Here is a 24,587-nt window from a genome sequence, read left to right on the forward strand (position 1 = left end):
TGTTGGATCTTTTCTTGTATCAGTGGATTGACCTAGCCCCAAGCTCACAAGAGGGCAACACCAACTGAGTTTCTTTTGAACACTTTAACACCACTGTGGAACAGAACACATGAGTGGTCTATGATGGAATCAGCAGCACAATTCATGAAACTTGAGTGCACAGCAAACAAATCAGATGGGAAGCTCAGAATCAGATCAGTGTTCTGAAGGAATAAGTGGCTGCTCTGATGGAGGAACAAGATCAATATAAAGAAGCATGTGTGACTGCATTGCTGGACATGCTGGAATGAGAAAGCACTCCTGCTCATGTAACTGAATTCAGAGAAAAGTGATTGGTCAAGATTGATGACCCCAAGCACCTCACAGATGGAAAGAAACCCAAGTTTGAGCATTGGCTTTCCAGGATGAAGAATAAACTGTGAGAGAATGCAGATCACTTCCCCACAGAAACCAGCAAGATCATCTATGTTGAGAATCAAACTGATTGGAATGCTGCATGTCACATTGCTCCCTGCATGTAAGAAGAACACCTGAAACATTACCAAACAGCAGAGGAAGTGTTCAAACACTTGAAGAAAATCTATGAGAATCTGAACAAGCTCCTCAATGCAATGAATGACTACCATTGACTGGTCATGAGAAACAATGATGATTATCATGAATTTATTACCAAGTTCCTGCACTTGATGGGAGAAGCAGAGGTATCCAAGGAAGATTACAAGAATGACTTCATGAACAAGCTATCTCAAGAAATGCAGAAAGCAGTGACTGCTGTTCATGCCATCACCAGAATCTTTAGTGAATTTCAGAAAATCTGCTTGCACACTGCTTGCACCCTGAAGGGGATTCAGACTGCCATCAACCACTGAAACCCTGCTGAAACAGCTGCTCACAATGCAGGACAGTAAGTCAAAAGTCCCACACCCAGCTATGAGAGCACTGTGACCCCAGCCCCTGAGAACAAGAACTTGCTGAGATCAATTGTGTGCCACAATTGCAAAGGTCTCAGCCACATGAAACACAATTGCCCATACAAAAACAAGACACCATAGGGTTTAGTAGTCTTCATTCTGGGCAGAAAAGTATCATTAGAGAAGCTGGATTTAAGCAACTTAGTGGGAGGACAGCCATTCCTTGTATGTTGCAAATTAGCATTGAACAGAGTTGCAATCCCAGCCAATTCTCTTATTGATACTGAAGTGAATGATTCAATTTTCATTGACAGATGACTAGCAGTGAACATGGTTTGAACCTATGGTGGAAATACCCACCAATTGTCAGGGATGTGCAGTACCAGAGGCTTTGATGGGAATGCTGGATCACCCATCACACATCTTGCCTTCTTCCACCTGTGGTTGGACAGCTGTTGATTCAAAAATGTCTCTATACTGATTGCTAATTTGGGACAACATCTCTTGATCATTGGACAGAAATGACTGGCAGATCACAATGTCTGCTTCAATATGGCTGGTCAGAGATTGCTCTGGCTGGAGGAGCCTTCAGCAAAGAATGCTGTGCTGGCAGTGATATCAAAGTCAGTACCATGGAGAATCCTACAGCAACCCAAACTGGACCCACAGCACCAAGAGAAAGCAGACTGTTGAGACAAATTGATAGAACTTGAGATCACACATGAGTGACAAAATCACTGGGAAGAACACAGACAATTGAAGAAAGGTCCTGCTGGTGAGGCTTATACCTTAGACCAATTAAAAGTGCCTCAAGAAACACTGAAAAAGCAAAATAATCAGTACCTCCATCAATACAAGAAAATGAACATGGCATTTATTGGCACAGCAGCATACCATCAACACATGAAAAAGACACCTGGTAACTGTCACATGACTTCACTTCAGGAAATTGACAGGCTAATGGATGAAAAGTGGAAAGACATCAATGAAGTGGATGAAGATGATGAGAAGATTGATATTGATGAAAAGCTCTCAAAGATCTACAAGTAACTTTGGGATGTGTTCTCAAAGAAGATCTCAGACCAGTTGCTGCTGCACCACAAAAGAATGGACTAGAAGATTGACCTTCTACCTGAAGCAGATCTGAACAGGGACATAGACTGAGCACCACTGTACAAAATGAGTATGAAAGAACTGAAAACAGTCAAGAAATACTTGGTGGCAAATCTGAAAAAGAGATTCATTGTACCAACAACTGCACTCTTCACATCACCAATTCTCATTGCACACAATGGAGCAAAACTGTGCTTCTGTGTCAATTTCCACAAGTTGAATGCAATCTCAAAATATGATCAATATCTTTTCCTCTTGATTGATGAGCTGATGGATCAGCTGAATGAAGCAAAGTATTTCACCAAGCTCAACATCTGTCAAGAATTCCACAGAATCCATATGAGTGAGGAATCAGAGGACTTGACCAGTTTGTGAACACAGTATGAATCATCCAAATACCATGTGGTTCCATTTGAACTCATAAATGAATCTGGAGTCTTTCAGCAATACATCAATTCAATCTTCTTTGATTGTCTGGATGATTTTATGATGGGATTTGTGGATGATCTGTTAATTTACAGCAAGATCAAGAAGAAGCACAAGAAGCAGGTGAAAAATGTTTTTCAATGATTGAGAGAAGCTGGGCTACAGACCAGTATCAACAAGAGTAAATTCAGTGTGCAGTGCACCAAATATCTAGAGTTCATTATCACCACAGAACGCATTGAGATGGATCCAGAAAAAACAGCTGTTATCATCAAGTGGACTGAACCATCAACAGTTCAGAGAGTATTGTCATTTTTGGGATTCTGCAATTTCTACTGCCATTTTGTAAAGTTCTACAACCACATAGTCAAGCTTCTTTACTGACTCACCAAGAAGGACCAGCCTTTTCTTTGGAGCAGCAATTGTCAGACAGTCTTCAACAAGCTGAAGGAAATGCTCATCAGTGCTCCAGTACTGTGCCACTATAACTCAAACTGAGAAACAAGAATTGAAACTGACACATTGGATGAGACAATTGCTGGAGTTCTATTGCAACAGTTTGAGAATGGACAATGGCATCCAGTGGCATTCTACTCCTCTTCAATGAGTGCACTGGAAAGGAATTATGAAATACATGACAAGAAAATGTTGGTGGTGGTGCATGCTCTGACAGAATGGCAAGTCAAACTGAAAGAACTGCAGCAGGAAGAAAGATTCCAAATTCTTACAGACCATCAGGCATTGGAGTATTTCATGACAATCAAGAAGCTGAACACCAGACAGACCCAATGGGCTGAATTCCTTTCATGTTTTTATTTCAAGATCAAGTCTCAACTGGGCAAGGAGAACACACTGGCAGATGCCCTCAATTGATCTAAGACAAGAGTTGGAACAGACAAGCTCAGAACATGAATCCTGCTTAGGCTGGAATGCTTGAACTCTAGAATCAGAACTGAACTGGAGGGCAAGCAGCCAAGAGAGGCAGCACAGACAACAGAAGAGTCAGAAACTGCAGCACAGCTGAATGAAATTGAAGAAACAGATCAAGCAGTTGTCAACTGAGTTGTTGTGGCCAACCAAACCACAGAATCACTGGAGCCCCTGCAATTGAAGACTAGCTGGGGAGAGAGGCCATGGAGCCTGACAAGTGAAGACCTTCTATGTTATGAAGGCTGATTGATGATCCCCACTGAAGTGGACCCATCCCTACCAGCACAGCTAATCAAGAAAACTCATGAGCAGCCATCAGTGACCCATCCAGACAAAAAGAAGATTTGAGTCCTGATCAAGAAATGGTATTACTGGCCAACATTGCAGCAGGACACAGACTGTTATGTGGATAACTGCTGAGTTTGTTGATGAACCAAGATACCAAGAGAAAAGACACCAGGACTACTGAAACCACTACCAATTCCCCACCATGCATGGCAGCACATCTCAATGGATTTCATGGATGCCCCCATGACAAAATGGAAGCACAATGCAATCTTGGTCATTGTATGTAGACTGAGCAAGAAACCCATCTCAATCCCAACCACAAGAAGAGTTGACGCGTGCAAGCTTGCAAGATTATTCACAGAGCATTACTACCAACACTATGAAGCACCAGACTTGATTGTATCTGACTGAGGACCTCAGTTTGTATCTGACTTCTAAGAAGAGTTTACCAAAATCCTGAGAATCAAGCTGAAACTTTCTACAGCACACCACCCACAAACAGATGGTCAGACTGAAATTATCAATCAGTATCAAGCAACCCTGTTGCAATCATATGTAAGTCACTACCAAGACAATTGGGATGATTTATTGCCCATCATGGACCATGCTACAGCTGTCACAGTGCATGCTTCAACAGGTGCATTCCCCTTCCTAGTGGCAAATGGCTATGAGCCATGGACATCTTTTGACTGGCAGCCTTTACCAGACAGAGTGTCACACACTGAGTGCTTAAACCATCAGGAGGCACAGAACCAAGTGTGGGCTTTTGAAAAAGTATTGAAGTTCATACAGCAGAGAGTGTGGAAGGCTCAGGAAACAATAGAGAAACAGGCCAACCATCACTGTTGGGAGCCCAACTTTGAGGTAGAGGACCAGGTCTACTTGGCCCTACACAACTATCCAGTAGACCACCCAAGCAGAAAACTGGCAGAGCAGAACACTGAACTCTTCCCAGTGGTGGAGAAGATAGGAAACAGCTACTGTCTGAAACTACCCTCAAGCATGAAGATACACCCTGTATTCTCTCCAGATAAACTTCACCAAGCAGCAACATACCCTCTACTGGGATAAGAGTATGAGGAGCCAGAGCCATTGGTCATCAATGGGGAAAATGAATGGGAGGTGGAGCAAATCCTGACAAGCTGGATTCACCAGGGAAAGTTGCACTACTGAGTCAAATGGTTGGGATATGACCATGACCTGCAGTGGTACCCAGCGCGGAATTTTAAGGACTCACCACATGGGTTAATGAATTACCACTAAAGCAACCTGCAGAAACCAGGACCCCTGAAATGACTGATGGAATGGCTGGAGGCATGGGAGAGTGAGGAAAATGTACCAGAACACGCGGCTGATGACTTGCCAAGGACATGAAACAAGAAGGTTTATCATCAGGGTGTCTGACATGAGGACATGCCTGAGTTTTCCAAAGAGTAATGTTAGGGCCTGGCACAGAGTGATAAAGAAGCATCAGACTTGTGAGCAGGTTCTCCAGGTGACTGCTGTTAGTAGGGTAAGGGCTCAGGGCAAGAGAGTATATATTGCACAATCACCCCAGACCCCTCTTTTCTTCACTATGTTTAGTATTTTGAATTAGACCTACCTAGTATGGCAGTTTATTAGATTCTTCTTCTTCTATTCTTGCACCTAGCCTGAGGTTGTATCAATTTTGACTATTCAATTATGTGACTTTCATCTTCTTAGATTCTAGTTCTTTCAATCTGTAACTCTCATAGTCTCATCATACTTCACTTTCCAGTCACATCCTCTATATGCTCTTTCAATAGCATGTAATGATTCTGTACTGTGCCACAAGATTTATAACATCATTCCCTTCTTTTTTAGCATGTTGTCATCAATTGCTTGCACTCTCTTTTGAGTATAAAAATTGATTGTCTTCTTATTTTATTTTCAAAAAAACTTTCTTTCTGTAAGTGAATGTTCTTATGACTCTGTTGCCATAGCTTCAAAGTCTTCTCACAATAACAAGCATCTAGCTTTCAAAATTGAAGAAATTGATGTCATGATGTCTTCTCACTGCATTTATTGTTCTCATCATGATAAGGAGTGTGTTTATTTCAAGAAGTTAATAAAGTGCTTCAAATGTTGTCAACTCAATAATTATTGTGTTGTTGACTCTGCAGCTTCCAATCATGATTGATGAAATCCTAAAGCTGCTTGCAATAAACTTGAACTTGAAGAGACAAAAGTCTTTAAGACTGTTCAAGCCACCTCTGTCAAACTTCTTCATCTTCAAAAACAAAAACATCTTCTTTGTGATCATGTAGGCAAATTTCTTAAATCAGATCTTCAGTTATTGAAGAAGTTGAAGCATCTCAAGAAGAAAAATCAAAAGAGAGTGGCTGAGCAAGCAGAAATTCAATAACATCTTGCTTTATTAGATAATTTTTCTTCATTGAAATTGCTTTCTGAATTCTTCTTTTCATTCATTAATGCTCTCTTAAATGAGAACATCATTAATAATATGTCTCAACAAATCTTCCAGACATTCATAAGATTCTTCACTGATTTTCATATGTTTTCTGAGGTATCATACTCTTTTCATTTCACTAGATAGTGAAGTTTTTTACTGATTGTTTGATGGTTCAGTATTTGTTCAACTTCATATTCTTGTTCATCATTGATTTCTGTGAGCATTTCTTTAGCATGTAGCAGTGCTTTTTTCAGTAATGAAACATGAAATACAGAGTATATTTTCATCTTCTTTAATAATCATAGTCTGTAGTTGATCTTTCCAATCCACTTTTCAATCTTGTATGATTCCAGTTGCTTAAAATCAAGTTTTTCATTCAGTCTTTTCATCTTGATATTTTGTCAGAGTAGAAATACTTTCTCTCTCTTCTTTAAGATAGGTGCCTCCTGATGTCTCTGATCATAGTAATACTTTATTCTTTTTTGTAAGAATTCAATGTCCATCTTCATGTGATCTTGCAATTCTTTCAGTTGTTTTGCAGTAAGCTCTGCTTCTTAGCCTCTATATTGTGCAATTCTTAATTGTTGTTGTATCTCTGACTTTCTGCTGTAATTCATATAGAATGATGTCAGTTTTATTGTAGTGTTCTTTGACTCATTATATGCTAGTTGTGTCATAAGTAGCAGTTCAATTCAGTTGTTTTGTTACTAGTTCACATATTCTTGCAGATATTGCTGCAAGATCTGATTTAATTATTCTGTTTGACTGTTCATCTGTGAGTGATAGACTGTTGACATCTTTTATTCAATCTCTAGTAGTGTCATTAATGTTGTTCAGAATTTGCTCATGAATCTTGTATCTCTGTCTGTAATTATTTCTTCTGACAATCTGTGATTGATAATCACTATTTTTAATACTGTCTGTGCTGTTTCTGATGTGTCTGTTGTTTCTTTAAACAGTATAAAGAATCTGTATTTTATTAATCTGTCAGTAATCACTAGTATTGCATTGTACTTCTTTTCATCCATATTCTTTAATTTTGAGAGTTTCATAATGAAATCCATCACTATAAATTTCCATGATTCTTGTAATTGTGGTATTGACTGAAGTTTTCTGTGTGGTCATTGATTGTTGGTTTTGCTTCATGCACATGTCTCACATTCTTTGACATGTTGTCAAATGTCTATTCACATTTCTGATCAATAGTACATTCTTGTGATCTTCTTTATTGTCTTATTAATGTCAAAGTGTTCTGAAGTGACTGTGTCATATTCTTGTATCATCACTTCTTTTCTGATTTTTCTCAGTACATATATCAATCTGTAATATAATATCATTTCATCTTTCTTCTTGAAGTTCTTGTTTTCATTGTCAATCTTTTTTGCATATTCATCTTCCATTATAACTTTCTTGATTTTTTCTTTAATGTCTGATTCCTCTGCTTTGATTCTTGTTGCTCTTAAAGTTTGTTAGTTCAGAATCATATTCTTTATTTCTTCTAACTTTTTAAAGAGTGCTCATGAATCTCTTTTCTTTTTCATCAAGTCTGGCTTTTGACTTAGTGTGTCAGTCCATGCATTTTTGATTTCTTTGCAGTGTCATATTCTGAAGTTGTGATGCACTAGTACATCTACATACCATCTTGCTTGTTATCTCATGAGTTCTTTTGTTGTCATAAAGTATTGTAGATTGTTGTGGTTCAAGATGACTTCTGTTTGATGCTGATTTTCTTGCAGTTCAATCTTTCATTTCTTTAATGATGCTACTATTGCAAGTAATTTCTTGTTATGAATGTTATAGATCTGTTCTGCTGATGTCATTGTTTTTGTATAGCATGCAATCAATCTTAATCTTTCTTGTTCATCTGATTGTTGCAGTCTTTCTGCTATTGCACAATCTGATGCATCTGTGTCAATCACACATTTTCTGATTGAATTGTATTATCATCTCATTTCTCCTTTTCTGAACTTGTCTTTTATTGTTTCAAATGCTTTTTGACACTTATTTGTTCATTTAAATGATTTATTCTTCTTGAATAGCTGTGTAAGCAGTCTTGCTTTCTTTGAAAATTCATGTATAAATTATTAATAATAGTCTGTAAAACATTTGGACTTCTTTGACATTCTTTAATGTCAGCCACTGTAGCACTTCATTAATATTTTCTTATTCCATTCATACTTTCTCTGTTAATATAATGTGTCTGAGATATCTGATTTTTTTCTTGAAGAAGTCATACTTCTTTAGCTTTGCTAATAAGTTGTATTCTTGTAGTCTCTTTAGTATCTTCTTGACTTTCTTAGTGTGATTCTTTTGGTCTCTTTTGGTGAATATGACCACATCATCAAGATATGCTATAATGAAGTCATTAAAGTATTCTCATAATGTGTTGTTGATGAGCACTTGAAACATTACCAGTGTGTTAGTTAGTTCAAATGACATGACATTGTATTCATACAGTTCATATTCTGTTCTAAAAGCTGTTTTTCATTTATCATCTTTCTTGATTCATATTTGATGATATACTTCTTTAATGTCAATTTGAATAAATCATTTTACTTTTCACAATCTGTCTTGCACTTTCTCAATCAGTGATATTGAATAGCAGTTCTTAATCATTATGCTGTTCAACTGTCTGTAATCCACACATAGTTGTAGTGTTTCATCTTTCTTTGATGCAAACAGTATTGAATATTCTGTCAGTGATGTCAACTCTCTGATGTAATCTTTCTCTAAATTCTTCTTGATGTATTTTCTGACTTCAGCTGATTTTTTCTTGTTTAATTTATAAATTGGCAACTTTACTGATTGTTTTTCTTCTTGTAGTTTGATTTTGTGATTTCAGAGTTTGTGTTTCACTAGACTATTTTTTTGATCTCTTTCTCTGAACACATTGATGTATTCACAAAATTCTTCTGATAGAATTTCTTTGATTTTTGCATTCTGATTATCTTTGTGTGCTTGCAGCTGTATTGAGTTGTTAAGATTCTTCATGACTTGATCTGCTGTTTTATTATGATTCAGATTATCATGAATTTCTTCTTCTATTTCAATTAATCATGCTTCTTGCAGTATCTTCCTGTTGACTTGACTTAATATGATCAATATCTCACTCAAGTCATTCCTGAGTGTGGGTCTCCAATCATGACACTCTGATTCAAGAGAGTATTCACAATTTGTCAGTCTAACTTTCTCTTCTCATCAGTCAACATCTGAATTGTGCTGTTTCAATCAAGAGTATCTCAAGACTATATTATAGTTCTCTAAGTTTATTACTTTACAACACACATTCTTCCTGTGTTCTTGTATTTTCATTTTAATGAGATATGTTTCTTTCTTAACTCTATCTAGAGTTTTTTCTCTCAGTTCTGCCAACTGATAGGGATGTTTCTTTATTTGCTTTGTGATGTCAGCTTGTTTTGTGAATTTTCTATTAATAAATAATTCAGTTGCTTCTGAGTCCACTAAGATCTTTGCATGTGTTGATTCAAGTAAGATTGTCATAATTCTGAGATGACAGATTTGTCTGTTGATGGCTAACAGTTTTGCTTGTCTTCTTACACTGCTTACAGACTCTTATTTGTGACAGTTCACTTGTTTCTCAATTTAATAAAAATTATCTTGAGTGTCTGTTTGTGTATCTTGCAATTCTTTAAGTTGATACATCATATCTCATGCATCTTTTTTAGACTTTTGATATCTCTGCATTCTGCACATTCTTCACATTCTTGTAGTTCATGCAGTGATTTTATTGTCTTCCACTGTTTTCTGCCATGATGGTAATTGCATTGGCATTTGTATTCCAGTTTGTTGTGGCATGAGTGGTATGAATTATTCACTTTTTTTTGTTTCTCATCTCAATGTCTTTCACATGTTTGTATTGACAATATTCTGTTTTCTTTATAGATCATTCAGTGTAGTTATTCTTCTTAAATCTGTAATATTCTCACAGTTGAACATTTCTCTCCTTCAAGTGTCACACATTTCATGAGATCTAATTGCTTCATAACATTCTCTTTGTGTTTTTCAAATTTCAGTATTTCTCAATTAGATTTTTCTTCTTTCTGAGTTGCTCTCAATTTCTTCAGTAATCTTGAATAGTATTTCTTTTCTTTTCCATTCTTGTAAATTGAGCATTCATTTTCATAGCACAAGCTTCAGTGAATTCTAACATGTTCTGAATGCTCTATGTTTGACATATCTTGAGAGTCTCACATTTTTTCTTCACTTTCTTCAGTGTTGCATCTGCAATGCTGGCAGTCTTCAATGTCACATTCATAATCTTCATGATACATGAAGTCTTTCATAACTCATATTTATTGCATGAACTCTTCTTACTGTTTTTGATGAAGTTCACATGTTTCTTATAAATTTAGTCTTGAATATTGTTCATCTTTAGATTCTAGTGATAGTTGCATTTCAATGGTCAGATTTCTTAATCATCAATTGATTCTTTTCTTGTTAACACACACAGTTCTTCACACAATTGTCATTTATTGATTCTCAGTTCATTCTGACACCTAGCTTCCATCTTCTGATTGTCTTGATAGTGCTCAGTAGATTTTCATAATATGTTCTTTAAATGTTTTGTGAAACTGTTATTGTAATTCTTCATCTATTGATTTCTCTTAAGTTGTTGCCCAGAGATAATGTTTTGGTTTCTTGAGATTCTGTTCATTTTCTTTTAAAATGGCTCTGAATTCTTTTTCTTTGTGTTCAACTTTCTTTGTTTGACATTGCTTGGCTCGGTGTTCTGGTTTGCCACAATAGAAATATAATTTGTCTTTTTTTCTTCACTCTTTTTCTTTTTTGTCAAGAGTGTCTGTTCTGATTGCATCTAATTTTATAGATATAGATTTATAAGAATCTGCTTGAGATGCTCTGCCTCATCTCTTGTGGTTCATCAAGTTGAATTTCTTTTACAGACCCTTTTCTTGTTTCTTTATTTTTCATTCATAAAGTTGGTTTCTGATTCTAACTGCTACTTCAATCATTTGAGTCAGATTTTGTGGTTGTTTCTTCATGCATGCAATCTTGTCTTTGATGTTGTCAAATAGTTCTTGATAAAAAGTATTGGTCAGACCCTCATCATCACAATCTGTGTTGACACATACTTGTTAAAATCTCATAGCATATTCTTATGATGATGTTTTCTGCCACATGTTCTGTAACTGCTGTGTTGCTTCATTTCATTCTTCAACTTCTTCAAAAGTGGTTTTAAGTATTTTAATAAAGATTTGATAATAATCAATGACTCTGATCATGTTGTGATCTTGATTGACTTCTCTTTTCTCATAGTAGTTTCTCAAATAGACATTAAATCAATTGAATGCTGCTTCTCAAAAATATGATGTGGCTGTCATTATCTTTTCTTTGTCATTTTTGAGTACTTCCTTCTTCATGTTCATGTAGATTCATAATTGTCCCAGGAATGCTCATAGCTTTTCTCACTCAATTTTGAACAGCTCTGGTGGGTTGACTCTTGTCTTGTTTCTAGTGTTGGAGATTGCCATGACCTGAGCCACAATCTGCTCATTATGATTCTTAAGTTCAAAATTTTGTTGAGTCAAGATTTCTACTGCCTGTTCAAGTCATGTAATTTTTTTCATCATTTCTTGTGCACTGTTCAAGATTTTAGTTGTAGATATGATTTCTATATTCTGTTAGACTGCTTAATGAATGGAGTTTGTATCTTTATTTCTTTTTTACTTGTGATGCAATATTTCTTCTTTGCACTTAAGCTCTGAAGTCTCAGATGTATTCTCTTCTGAGTCAGATGTGATCAATGTATTATCAAACTTGTTGTTCAATGTAACAAATTGAGACTTTTAATGAGCAATACTCCATTGGTGCTTGATCTCAAGTTGATGAACTTGTTCAATGATAAAGAATTTTCATACAGATATGTCAGAGTTTGGTCAAGACTGTCATGCCTTCTCAAGAGTAGCAAGCACAGATACAATCATACAGTATCACAAGACTTGAATAATATGAAAAGTAATTAAGATATGATAGTATCTGTATAGATAAATTTATAGAGAGAATTGTAAGAGAGATTGATTATAATGAATGAATCTATCTCATCAACAGTGAACAGCATTCTTATATACATAATGAGTATTGTAAATAGTCTGAGCAGTCCCTCCTATTCTTCTGTTCACTAGTCAGAATAGTTATAACTATCCTGACTATCCAGCTATCTGCCAGTTGAGATAGTCACTACTATCTTGACTATTCAGTCACATAACTTTCACCTTCTCAGGTTCTAGTTCTTCCAACCTGTAATTTTCATAGTCTCATCATGCTTCACTTTCCAGTCACATCCTCTATACTCTCTTTTAATGGTGTGTGATGATTTTGTGCTGTGCTGCAAGATTTATAACAAACATGACTGAGTGACTGGTGTTAAGCTTTGTTGATTGTCATTGCAGATGCCAATCAGATTGGAAACTGAAACTGGATCAGCTCCACAAAGAAGTTGTTATCATTACTGATTAACATGCATCAGTAGATTAGACAGAACTGGTCATTAAAGATTTCACTGTTGATTCTTGCTTCAATACATCAAGCGAATAGATGGGACACAGTCAGTCTAATTCAATTGCAAAGTCTGATAATGGAGTCTAGATTCTGGAGCAACATGATTGGAGCACCAATCTTTAGTCTGAGAATGTCAGAAGATCAACTGTCATAGTTTAAATTTTAAAAAAGCTTAAGTGTAATCTTCTGTGCAGTAAAAGAGATCTTGTCAACAGCCAGATCATCAGAAGAGTGAAAAACATTCAAATTATCAGAGAACTGATTCAGAAGAAGATTATTCATTTTTAGAACATCTGCATTTGTTGAGCAGAAAATCACAGATCTGAAAAAAAAGCTTTAATGAAGAAATGACTTCATTATTCTCTTTGGGTACAATCAAGCAACAAAGGAGTTCAAAGAGGTTGATTGCTACAGTGAATTAGAAAGACTGACTTGATCAATCATTGTTGTTGAAAGCTTTTCAAGCCACATGGCATACTTCACAGTTTTAGCATTCCCACCTGCAAGGCACATATATACCTGCAAAGAAAAAATAGTTAGCTTTGATCGTATAGAGCTGAATTGAAAACAGATGCTAACAGTACTGACATGGGAGTTTTGTGTAATAACAGAAAGAATTTGCTCAAAATCTCCCTCTAGAACAGTTGAAATACTCTCAAATAAAACATCAGGTGGTGATATTCTCAGACAACACTCAAATAAGACAATATTCACAGCATCAAATACTTTTCAATTAATCATTGGTGTGTCATCTCAGATCAAAAGATTAGTTTGCCAGAGAAGATTATAGATATGCAATTGAAAAGAAATGATGTAAGCTGAATTATTCTCATCAATAAACTTGATTGAAATCTGGAGAGATTTGTGCACAGTTCAACCATCTGGTAATAACAAAGCTGCAATATCTGTTGATGCCACATAGAAAACAATTTTCCACTCACTTTAGAATTGTGTGCAGAGATTTCAATACACATAGATCTTGTCTATACTGTCTGAATCATGCATAAAAAGAAACTTCATCTGTGTTGATCCAATAGTCTTCAGAATAGAATGATAACCATGATGTTGATCAGAATTAAAACTGATCTTAAGCCATTCTGTCTGAGCAAGCAGATCTTGAATATCATAAGCAAGCTTCTGTTCAATCAGAAAATTTCCACTATTCTCAGTCTAGTCATGTAATGAAGTAGACAGTTGATATCAAAAAGAGCTTCAGTTCTCTTTTTTCAAACAGTTACTGATATCAAACAGAACATAATTCAGATAACATTCATCATTCAGACTGAAAGAATAGAATATTCTCTCAATTACAATTTTCTGCTGTAAATCATCACATAAATATTTCTTGTATGTCTTTCAGATTGATTGACTGTTGCTGAGACCTCCATAAGTCATTGCAGAAACAAACATTTATTTTAGATATCTACTGATGTGAAAAAAATTCCCTTCTAAAAGCAAAGATTCTATTCATCTCTATCAATCAAGATTTTTAAGACATAGCAGACCTTCTCAAAAATGTCATGTAGAACTCTATTCACTGTGTGAAGAGACTCAAAGCCTGTCACTTCAGGCACTGAAGTAAGCAAACACCACAAGTAAAAAAGCTCACTCTGCAAAGAATTGACAGGATGTATAAAATCAATTTGAAACTGTAACTGTTTCTGAGAGTGCCAGTCATTATTCTTTCAGACATAATAAGTAAAAAAGTTCTTATAAATTAGATTAGTCTGATGCTCTGCATTGTAGACAAAATATTGAAATAGCTCAGAGAATCAGTTTTTATATCCAAACAAGTGAACAGTAAGTGCATGAACAGATGGATGCAACTCATGAATCTCATAGCTCATCAGACATCAAAACATCTCTACTTAATTAATATACCAGCCACTGACATTTCTTGCAATCTGATCCTCTTTATTGTTCTTTACTTCAGCAGTAGCAAGATTCAGCCCTTTGAATATATATTTGTGAATATATTTGATGGACTTGACAGTTGAACAGACTTTGACATTGATGTGAGCCTTATATTTTCATATGAGAAATGAATTGTAAGACACAATGTGACTGTCATCAACAACAATCAATGGTCAATTCTTATTAGAGAAGAGAATAGTTGTGATGAATTTGCAACAGTGGCAATACAACAGATAGAAATCTGAACTGATTCAAGCCTCAGACATACACTCTTTTGGAAAGTTCTTTTGACATACTCTAAAGACATAACCATTAGATTTCACTGTATGATATGAGATTTCAGAAGACACTATGATGCAAAAAACACATACCACTTGTCACAAACCTCTTTCAAACATAGAGCTTTTGAATCATCATCTCCACAAACATGAACCAAATAGAAAGTACCAATATCATAAATCTCAGAGCCATAAGAACTTAACTGATAAGAAATTTCAGCTGAGAGAACACAGTCAACTGACTCAGCATTGCAATAATGAGACTCATGATGTAGTCATAAAAAAGTGTGAACATGAGGAAGATCCTGCTTCTGAAACTCACTGCTATAAATATAATCTAAGTAAGCTTCCAAAATCCCATTCTTCAAATTCTTTATAAAAGCATGCAGCTTTATTTTGAACACACACACCATTAGATCTGACTGATTACATCATGTCTGAATACAGTGTTCCTCATGATCCTCCAGAAGCTTGTGCTGAATCTCCAGCCAACATGAATTAGCACTGAAATTGATAAACAACTCAGAAGAGCTGTACTGCTGAATCAATACCATTAAGTCATGATACCTCTATTGAAGCCACTGCATGCTCTCTACAACAGAAGCTGGAAGGTGAATTTTTGACTTGAAGTCATTAGAGTCAGAAGAGTCATATTTGGTCAAAGTACTCTGATGATGATAAAGATACTCAAGTCAAATACCTTCAGCAGTGACTCATCCATCAACAAGATACTGCTGAAACAAAACACCTTCTTGATGGAGGACATTGAGACATCTGAGCTGGGTGTATAAATGCCACTGAATAAACTCTGTCAAGATGATATGCTACTGCTTCAGTGTAGCACCATCTGACTACACACCATGAAGAGAAATCTTCTGAAGATATCCACAGCCTCCTGCAGTATAATATAGAGCATAATGCAAAGAAAGATAAAGAGAATGCTCAAAATGAATCTTTATTGAATAAGTGATGTGGCCACTGCTATCCACTTCTTCATCTGCATCATCCAACTTCAAGACACCAATTTGGTTTCTCAGCTCTCAACATGGAACATCTTTCAAAAACAGCAAAATGTCCCTATAGCCTTTATCTCCATACTCCACTGGCATCTGTAGAATAAGAACCAAAAGTTCATGGTTGACTGAAGGAGAATCATATTGCCAGCTGCCAGTTTTGTTGCCAACCAAATGCAACTCTGTTACTGTGAAATCAATTGAAGATATTGTAAATCAGAGGCACTGTGCAGAAGATCATGCGTGTGCATGAATAGATCATAAACTGAATTATGCTGACAGATCATTGTGTCAAGCTGCAGTAGAATATGTGTGCAATTGCTCAGACTCTGATTAAAATCAATTTGAGTGGCAACAGCAGCATCTCCATTGAGAAAGTAGAGCTGAGTCTGACTGGCAACAAAAGAAGTTTCCAAAGTCTTTTGCACATGGTACACAGTCTCATGAACCTATAAAGAGTCAGTGGAGATGATATGCAAGAGAGCAAATTGCTCACCTGAAGGATATAAGACCTTTCTCTCTGACAAAGTCAAGACTCCACACAGTAGCAAGAAGGTGTATATGTCAAAACCAGGTTGATGAGACAGATATATTGGTTGAACAATCTGACCTCTTGAGTTTGATCAATATAAAAGTTATAAAGAGGTGATGAAGGATCAGAAATCATATTCAGTGAAAAGCAATCTCTTTTACAACAGAATGTGAAGCTGAAGTGTTATAAATCTTGCAGCACAGCACAGAATCATTGCATGCCATTGGAAGAGTGTATGGAGAATGTGACTGGGAAGTGGAGCATGGTGAGGCTACAAGAATTATGAACTGGAAGAACTAGAATCTGAGAAGGTGAAAGTCATGTGACTGAATAGTCAGAATAGTAGTGACTATCTCAACTGGCAGATAGCTGAATAGTCAGGATAGTTGCAACTATTCCAACTAGTGGACAGGAGGATAGGAGTGACTACTCAGACTATTTACAATACTCATCATGTATATAAGAACACTCTTTACTGTTGATCAGATGGATTTGTTCATCATGATCAATTTTCTTTTTCCTCTTACAGTTCTCTATAGATTTATCTATACAGATACTATCATATCCTGATTACTTTTCATATTATTAAAGTTCTGTGATTCTGTACAATTGTATCTGCTCTTGCTACTCTTGAGGAGGCACAACAGTCTTGATTCAACTCTGACATATCTGTATGAAAACTCTTTGCCATTGGACAAGTCCACTGACTCAAGATCAAGCATCATTGGAGTATTGATCACTAAAGCCCCAATTTATTATGTTGGACAACAAGTTCAATAACACATTGATCATTCCTGACTCAGAAGAGAATACAACTGAGACTCCAGAGCTTAAGTGCAAAGAAAGAACATTGCATCACAAGTGAAAAAGAGATAAAGGTACAAATCCCATCCATTAAGAAGTCTGACAGAATATAGAAACTGTGTCTACAATCAGAATCTCAAACAGTGCACAAGAAATGATGGAAAAGATTACACAACTTGAACAGACAATAGAAATTCTGACTCAACAAAATCTTGAACTTAAGAATCACAATAAGCAGATTGCAGCTCAGATCATAACAATTCTCAACACCAAGAACAAAGCAAAAGTCAACTTATCAGAATCATTCAAGAGCAAACAGGAAAAGCTACAAACATTTCTAGAACATTTACAAATCTATATGAATATGAAGGGAGAAGAATTCAAAAACAATAAAGAAAAAGTAATGACAGCAGCATCATATCTTCAGAGAGCAGCATTTGATTGGTTTTACACCTATTTGTGAAACTACTATGAGAAAAAAGAAGTCAATCAGGATGACAACATGCTCAAAGTTATTAACCATTACAAGATCTTTATAAAAACACTTAAAATCACTTTTGAAGAAGTTGAAGAACAAAATGCAGCAACACAGCAGTTACAGAACATGTGGCAGAAAACATCACCACAAGAATATGCTATGAGATTTCAACAAGTATGCATCAACACAGATTGGGACAATGAGGCTCTAGCTGATACTTTCTATCAAGGACTATTCAACAACATGAACAACAAGACCACATGCATGGAGAAACAACCACAAAATCTGACTGGAATGATCAAAGTGACAGTTAGGATTGGAAATTAATTCTACAAACAAAAGATGGAGAAACAAGAAAAGATATTATGAAAGAAACTCAGCTTGATGAACCAGAAAGAATGAAATAAGACATCTCAAACAGACTCTTACAGATCTATGCCTATGGAATTACATGCAACCAGATCAAACACTCTTGATTAAAAAGAAAAAGAACAGAGAAAGAAAGACAAACTATATTTCTATTGCAGCAAATCAGGACATCAAGTAAAGCAATGTTGAACAAAGAAGATCAAACACAAAGAAAAAGAATTCAGGGCTATCTTACAAGAAAATGAAGAGAACCCTGAGAAACCAAAATATTATCTCTGAGCAACAATTCAAGAGAAACCAACAGATGAAGAATTACAACAACAGTTTCACAAAACATTTGAAGAGCACATCATGAAGGTCTACTGAGCACTATCAAGACAACCAGAGGATGACAGCAAGTGCCTGAATGAATTAAAAAGCAACAAATGGAAATTATGTGAAGAACTGTGTGTGATTAAAAGAAAAATACCAAGTGATGATTGAGAAATTCAATCATCAGAATGTGACTATCACTATAATCTAAAGATGAACAAGATTTGAGTTCCAACTCACAAGAAACATGTGAACTACCCAATCTACAGTTGTTCATGTGAACTTCATCAGAAACAACAAGAAGAGTTCATGCAATGAATACAGATTACAGAAGACTTCATGTATCACAGAGATTATGAATGCAATATCAAAGACTGTCAGCATTGCAGATGCAACACTGAAGAAAGTGAAGGAGAAATGTCAGACTCTCAGAATATGTCAAACACAGGACATTCAGAACATGTTAGAATTCACTGGAGCTTGTGCTATGAAGACAAATGCTCAATTCACAAGAATGAAAAAGATAGAAATACTATTCAAAAGCACTGAAGAAATTGAGAGCAACTTCAGAAAAAAGAAGAATCTAGTTGAGGAGATACTGAGATTTGGAAGACACAAAAAAAATGTCATGAAGCATTAGATCTCATGAAAAGCATGACACTTGAAGAAGAGAAATATTCAATCACAAGAATGTTACAGATTCAAGAAGAACAACTACATTGAACAATCTGCAAAGAAAATGGAACATTATCAATACAACCATGCAAGAGGCATTGGGACAAGCAATAAAAAGAAGTAAATGATTTATACCACCCATGCTATGACAAACTGAAATACAAATGTCAATGCCATTACCACCACAGCAAAAAACAGTGGAAGGCAACAAGATCACTGCACAGACTACAAGAATGTGAAGAATGTGCAGGATGCAGAGATATCAAAAGTTTAAGAAGAATGAACAAGATATGGTGTACCAACTTAGAGAATTGCAAGATACACAAACAGACATTCAAGATGATCCTCATTAAATTGGAAAACAAGTGGGCTGCCACAAACAAGAGCCTGTGAGCAACATAAGAAGACAAGCAAGACTATTAGCCATCAACAGACAAATCTGTAACCTCAGAATTACAGTGATCTTACTTGAATCAACATGTGCAAAGGTCTTAGTGAACTTAGAAGTGACTGGATTATTTATTGACAGAGAATTCATCAAACAAGCTGACATTGCAAAGTAAATAAAAGAACATCACTACCAGTTAGCAGGACTGGAAGAAGAAACTCTGAATAGAGTTGAAGAGAAACATACTCTATTGAGATGAAGATGCAAGAACATAGGAAGAGAGTGTGTTTTAAAGTGACAAACTTAGAGAATTATGATATAGTCTTGAGATACTCTTGGTTGAAACAGCACAATTCAGACATTGACTGGCAAAAAGGAAAAGTTAGGCTAATAAACTGTGAATGCTCTCTTGAATCAGAACACCATGATTAGAGACCCACACTCAGGAACAACTTGAGTGAGACATTGGTCATAATAAGTCAAGTCAACAGAAAGATACTGCAAGAAGAACAATCAATCAAAATAAAAGAAGAAACTCATGATAATCTGAACTATGATGAAACAGCAGATCAAACCATGAAGAATCTTGATGACTTGGTACAGCTGCAAGTACAGAAAGATGATCAGAACACAAAGATTAAAGAAATCCTACCAGAAGAATTTTGAGAATACATCAACATGTTCAGAGAAAGAGATGAAGAAAATAGTCTAGTGAAACACAAATTCTGAGACCACAAAATCAAACTACAAGAAGGAAAACAACCCACAAAGTTGTAAATTTACAGATTGAATAAAGAAGAATCAGCTGAAGTCAGAAAATACATTAAAGAAAATCTAGAGAAATATTACATAAGAAAGTTGATGTCACCAGCAGAATACCCAATACTGTTTGCATCAAAGAAAGATGAAACACTACAACTATCCATGGATTACAGGCAGTTGAACAGCATACAGTCAAGAACTGCTACCCAATACCACTGATTGAGGAAGTGCAAGACAGATTGAGAAAAGTAAAATGGTTTACTCTAATTGACATTAAAGAAGCATATCATCAAATATGAATCAAAAAAGACAATGAATGGAAAACAGCTTTCAGGACAAGATATGGACTGTTCAATTACAATATCATGTCATTTGGATTAACTAATGCACTGGCAACATTCCAAGCACTCATCAATATCACATTATGAGAATACTTGAACAACTTCATCATTGCATATCTCAACAATGTGGTCATATTTACTAAAGGAGACTGAAAGAATCATGCTGAAAAAGTCAAGAAGATACTAAAGAGACTGTGAGAATACAATCTATCAGCAAAGTTAAAAAAGTATGACTTCTTCAAGAAAGAAATTGAATACCTCAGACACATCATATCAACAGAAGAAGTACAAATAGAATCAGAAAAGATTGATGAAGTACTGCAATGACTGATGTCAAAGACTGTTAAAGAAGTACAAATGTTCCACAGACTAGCAAACTACTATCAAAAATTCATACACACATTTATAAAGAAAGCAAGATCACTTACACAGCTATTCAAGAAGAACAAATCATTTGAATGGACAAATGAGTATCAGAAAGCATTTGAAATAATAAAAAACAAGTTCAGAAAAAAAGAAATGAGACAACACTACAATCTGATTAAGAAATATGTGATTGATACAGATGCATCAGATTGTGCAATAGCAGAAAGACTGCAACAATCAGATGAACAAGAAAGATTAAGATTGGTTGAATGCTACACAAGAACAATGACATCAGCAGAGTAGAATTATAACATCCACAACAAGAAATTACTTGCAATAGTGGCATCATTAAAGAAATGGAAGATTGAAATGCAAGGAAATCAGCATCACACAGAGATCATCTTGGACCACAACAATCTATAATACTTTATGATGACAAAGAAACTCACAACACAACAAGCAAGATGATATGCAGACATACTAGTGCATCACAACTTCAGAATATAATACAGCAAAGAAACTGAAAATGCATGGAGCAATACACTAAGTTGAAGACCAGACTTGATGAAGAAGGAAAGAGATTCATGAGCACTCTTTAAGAAGTTAGAAGAAACAAAGAATATGATTCTGAATCAACAAGCTTTAAGAGCAACAAAAATCAAAGGAGAGAAATCAGACATCAAAAGAAAAATCAAGAAAGTCACATTGGAAGATGAATATGCAAAGAAGATTGACAACAAAAACAAGAACTTCAAGAAAGAAGATGGAATGATACTATATCACAGATTAATATATGTATCAAGAAAAATCAGAAATGAAGTGATGGTACAAGAACATGATACAGTTACTTCAGCATCAACAAAACAATGGAGAAGATCACAAGGACATACTATTGATCAGAAATGTGGACAGACATTCAACAACATGTCAAAGAATGTGAGACATGTGCATGAAGCAAAATCAACAAGCAACAACCACATGGGAAGCTACAGCCAATACCACAACTGTGAGGATCATGGAAATCTATAGCAATGGATTTTATCATGAAACTTCTGAAATCAAAGAATATGGATGGACAGGAGTACAATGCAATACTAGTGGTCAACAACAGACTAATGAAATACAGGTACTTTATACCATTCAAAGAAGCAACAAGCACACCAGAAACAGCACAAATGATACTAAAGACAGTGATCACTAATCACAGATTGCCAGAAGAAATAATCACAGACAGAGATACAAGATTCATGAGCAAGATCTGGACAACATTAATGACACTACTAGAGATTGAACAAAAGATGTCAACAGTCTATCACCCACAGACAGACAGCCAAACAGAATGATTAAACCAGACTTTGGAACAATATCTACAAGAATATGTGAACTATCAACAGAACAACTGGATTGAACTGCTATTAATGGCACAACTAGCATACAATGGATCAAAAAACACTACAACAGGATTGACATATTCTATATGAATTATGGCAGAGAACCAGAAATACAACAACAATCAAGAGTTGCATGATAGAGAGCTCAAGAAGCAGAGCTCACCACAATACAACTAAGAGAAGTGCAAGACCACATGAAGATGGACATTGAATTCTTATAAGAAAGAATGAAGTACTACTACAATCAGAAGCATCAGAAGGCACCTATCTTAAAGAAGAAGGAGAAAGTATTTCTACTTCAATAAAATATCAAGACAAAAAGATCAAACAAGAAACTTGATTTCAAGAAACTGCAACCATACAAAATCAAAAAGTGGATTGAAAAGGTCAACTACAGACTACAACTATTAAAGAAGATGAGAATATATTCTGTATTTCACATCTCATTACTGGAAAAAGCACCACTACATGCTAAGAAAATGCCCACAGAAATCAACAACAAACAAAAATATCAAGTTAAACAAATACTGGACCACCAGACAATCAGTGGAAAACTTCACTATCTAGTGAAATGAAAAGAATACAATATCTCAGAAAACATCTGGAAACCAGCAAAGAATTTTATGAACATCTAGAAGATTGTTGAGACATATCATCAACAACACTCTCATTCAAAAGAGCATTAATAAACAAAAAGAAGAATTCAGAAAGAAATTTCAACAGAGAAAGATTGTCTAATGTAGCAAGATGTTGTTGGATTTCCACTTGCTCAGCCACTCTCTTCTGTTCTTTCTCATCAACACACTTCAATTCCTTCAATGACTGAAGACCTGACTCAAAAGATTTGCCAGCACAATTATAAAGAAGATGTTTTTGTTTTTGAAGACAAAGAAGTTTGGCAGAGACAGCTTGAACAGTCTCAAAGACTTTTGTGTCTTTAAGTTCAAGCTTATCACAAGCAGCTTTGAGGTTTCATCAATCACAATCAGAAGATGCAGAGTCAACAACACAATGATGATTGAGTCAACAACATTCAGAGCACTTTATTGATTTATCAGAATGAACACACTCTTTATTGTGATGAGAACAGTAAATGCAGTGAGAAGAAATCACAACACCAATTTCTTCAATTTCAGAGACTAGATGCTTGTTATTGTGAGAAGACTTTGAAGCCATAGCAACAGAGCCATGAGAACATTCACTTACAGAAAGAAAACCTTTTTGAAAGCAAAGCAAGAGGACAATCACTCTTTATACCCAAGAGGGAGTGCAAGCAGTTGAGAACAACACACTGAGAAAGAAGAGGATGATGTTATAAATCTTGCAGCACAGCACTGAATCATTGCATGCCATTGAAAGAGTGTATGGAGAATGTGACTGGGAAGTGGAGCATGGTGAGGCTACAAGAATTACAGACTGGAAGAACTAGAATTCAAGAAGGTGAAAGTCACATGACTGGATAGTCAGGATAGTAGTGACTATCTCAACTGGTGGATAGCTGGATAGTCAGGATAGTTATGACTATCCCAACTAGTGAACAGAAGAATAGGAGTGACTGCTCAGACTATCCACAATATCCATCATGTATATAAGAACACTCTTTACAGTTGATCAGATGGATTTGTTCATTGGGATCAATTTTCTTTTCCCTCTTATGATTCTCTATAGATTTATCTATACAGATACTATCATACTCTGGTTACTTTCCATATCATTGAAGTTCTGTAATTCTGTACAATTGTATCTGCTCTTGCTACTCTTGAGGAGGCACAACAGTCTTGATTCAACTCTGACATATCTGTATGAAAACTCTTTGTCATTAGACAAGTCCATCAACTCAAGATCAAGCACCATTGGAGTATTGATCACTAAAGCTCCAATTTGTTATGTTGGACAACAAGTTCAATAACATGAAGACATCTCTACTGATGGCTATCTCTTTCACCCAATGCAGAGCATGGCACTTTGGGCAATCCACATCCATACAGTCAAGATCAAGTTCAGTCCACCAGAATGCTGACCCTCAACAGATCAAAAGCAACAATACACTTGCTGCTGGACCAGTAGATGAAGCAGAAAAAGCTTCAGATGATAAGATAGTATGATAACATTTGGCAGAAACACAGCTAGAACATTGAAGAATGTGAGTTTGTGCAGCACTGGAAGGTAACAGACCATGGCATCCAAAGCAGTATACTGAAATAGAAGAAGTTGCATGCTTGCAATCAGAGCATTTGGATTTATTTTGAGATCTAGAAGACACAACTGAGATAGAAGCACCACAAACAGAGCAAAAAAGTGTTTCTGAAGACATGATAGAATATA

General features: G+C 35.7%; 4 protein-coding genes across 4 annotated transcripts; all 4 read left to right on the plus strand.

Annotated features, from left to right (window-relative positions):
- Positions 1-1,463: 1,463 nt before the first annotated feature.
- Positions 1,464-1,961, plus strand: UREG_06069 (uncharacterized protein; the record flags this gene model as incomplete). Its single annotated transcript, XM_002585334.1, has 2 exons — positions 1,464-1,534; positions 1,664-1,961. The coding sequence occupies 2 exons, from the start codon at positions 1,464-1,466 to the stop codon at positions 1,959-1,961; spliced, it is 369 nt and encodes a 122-aa protein (XP_002585380.1).
- A 129-nt stretch (positions 1,962-2,090) lies between these two features.
- Positions 2,091-2,399, plus strand: UREG_06070 (uncharacterized protein; the record flags this gene model as incomplete). Its single annotated transcript, XM_002585335.1, has 1 exon — positions 2,091-2,399. The coding sequence occupies one exon, from the start codon at positions 2,091-2,093 to the stop codon at positions 2,397-2,399; it is 309 nt and encodes a 102-aa protein (XP_002585381.1).
- Positions 2,400-17,682: 15,283 nt separating this feature from the next.
- UREG_06071 (uncharacterized protein) lies at positions 17,683-17,985 on the plus strand (the record flags this gene model as incomplete). Its single annotated transcript, XM_002585336.1, has 1 exon — positions 17,683-17,985. The coding sequence occupies one exon, from the start codon at positions 17,683-17,685 to the stop codon at positions 17,983-17,985; it is 303 nt and encodes a 100-aa protein (XP_002585382.1).
- Positions 17,986-21,492: 3,507 nt separating this feature from the next.
- On the plus strand, positions 21,493-21,900 carry UREG_06072 (uncharacterized protein; the record flags this gene model as incomplete). The annotated part of the gene is made up of 1 exon (XM_002585337.1): positions 21,493-21,900. One exon carries the CDS (start codon positions 21,493-21,495, stop codon positions 21,898-21,900), a length of 408 nt encoding a protein of 135 aa, XP_002585383.1.
- Between the last annotated feature and the right edge of the window lie 2,687 nt (positions 21,901-24,587).

The sequence above is a fragment of the Uncinocarpus reesii genome, genomic scaffold (genome assembly GCF_000003515.1).
Source record: "Uncinocarpus reesii 1704 scaffold_3 genomic scaffold, whole genome shotgun sequence".
Classification (NCBI taxonomy): domain Eukaryota; kingdom Fungi; phylum Ascomycota; class Eurotiomycetes; order Onygenales; family Onygenaceae; genus Uncinocarpus; species Uncinocarpus reesii.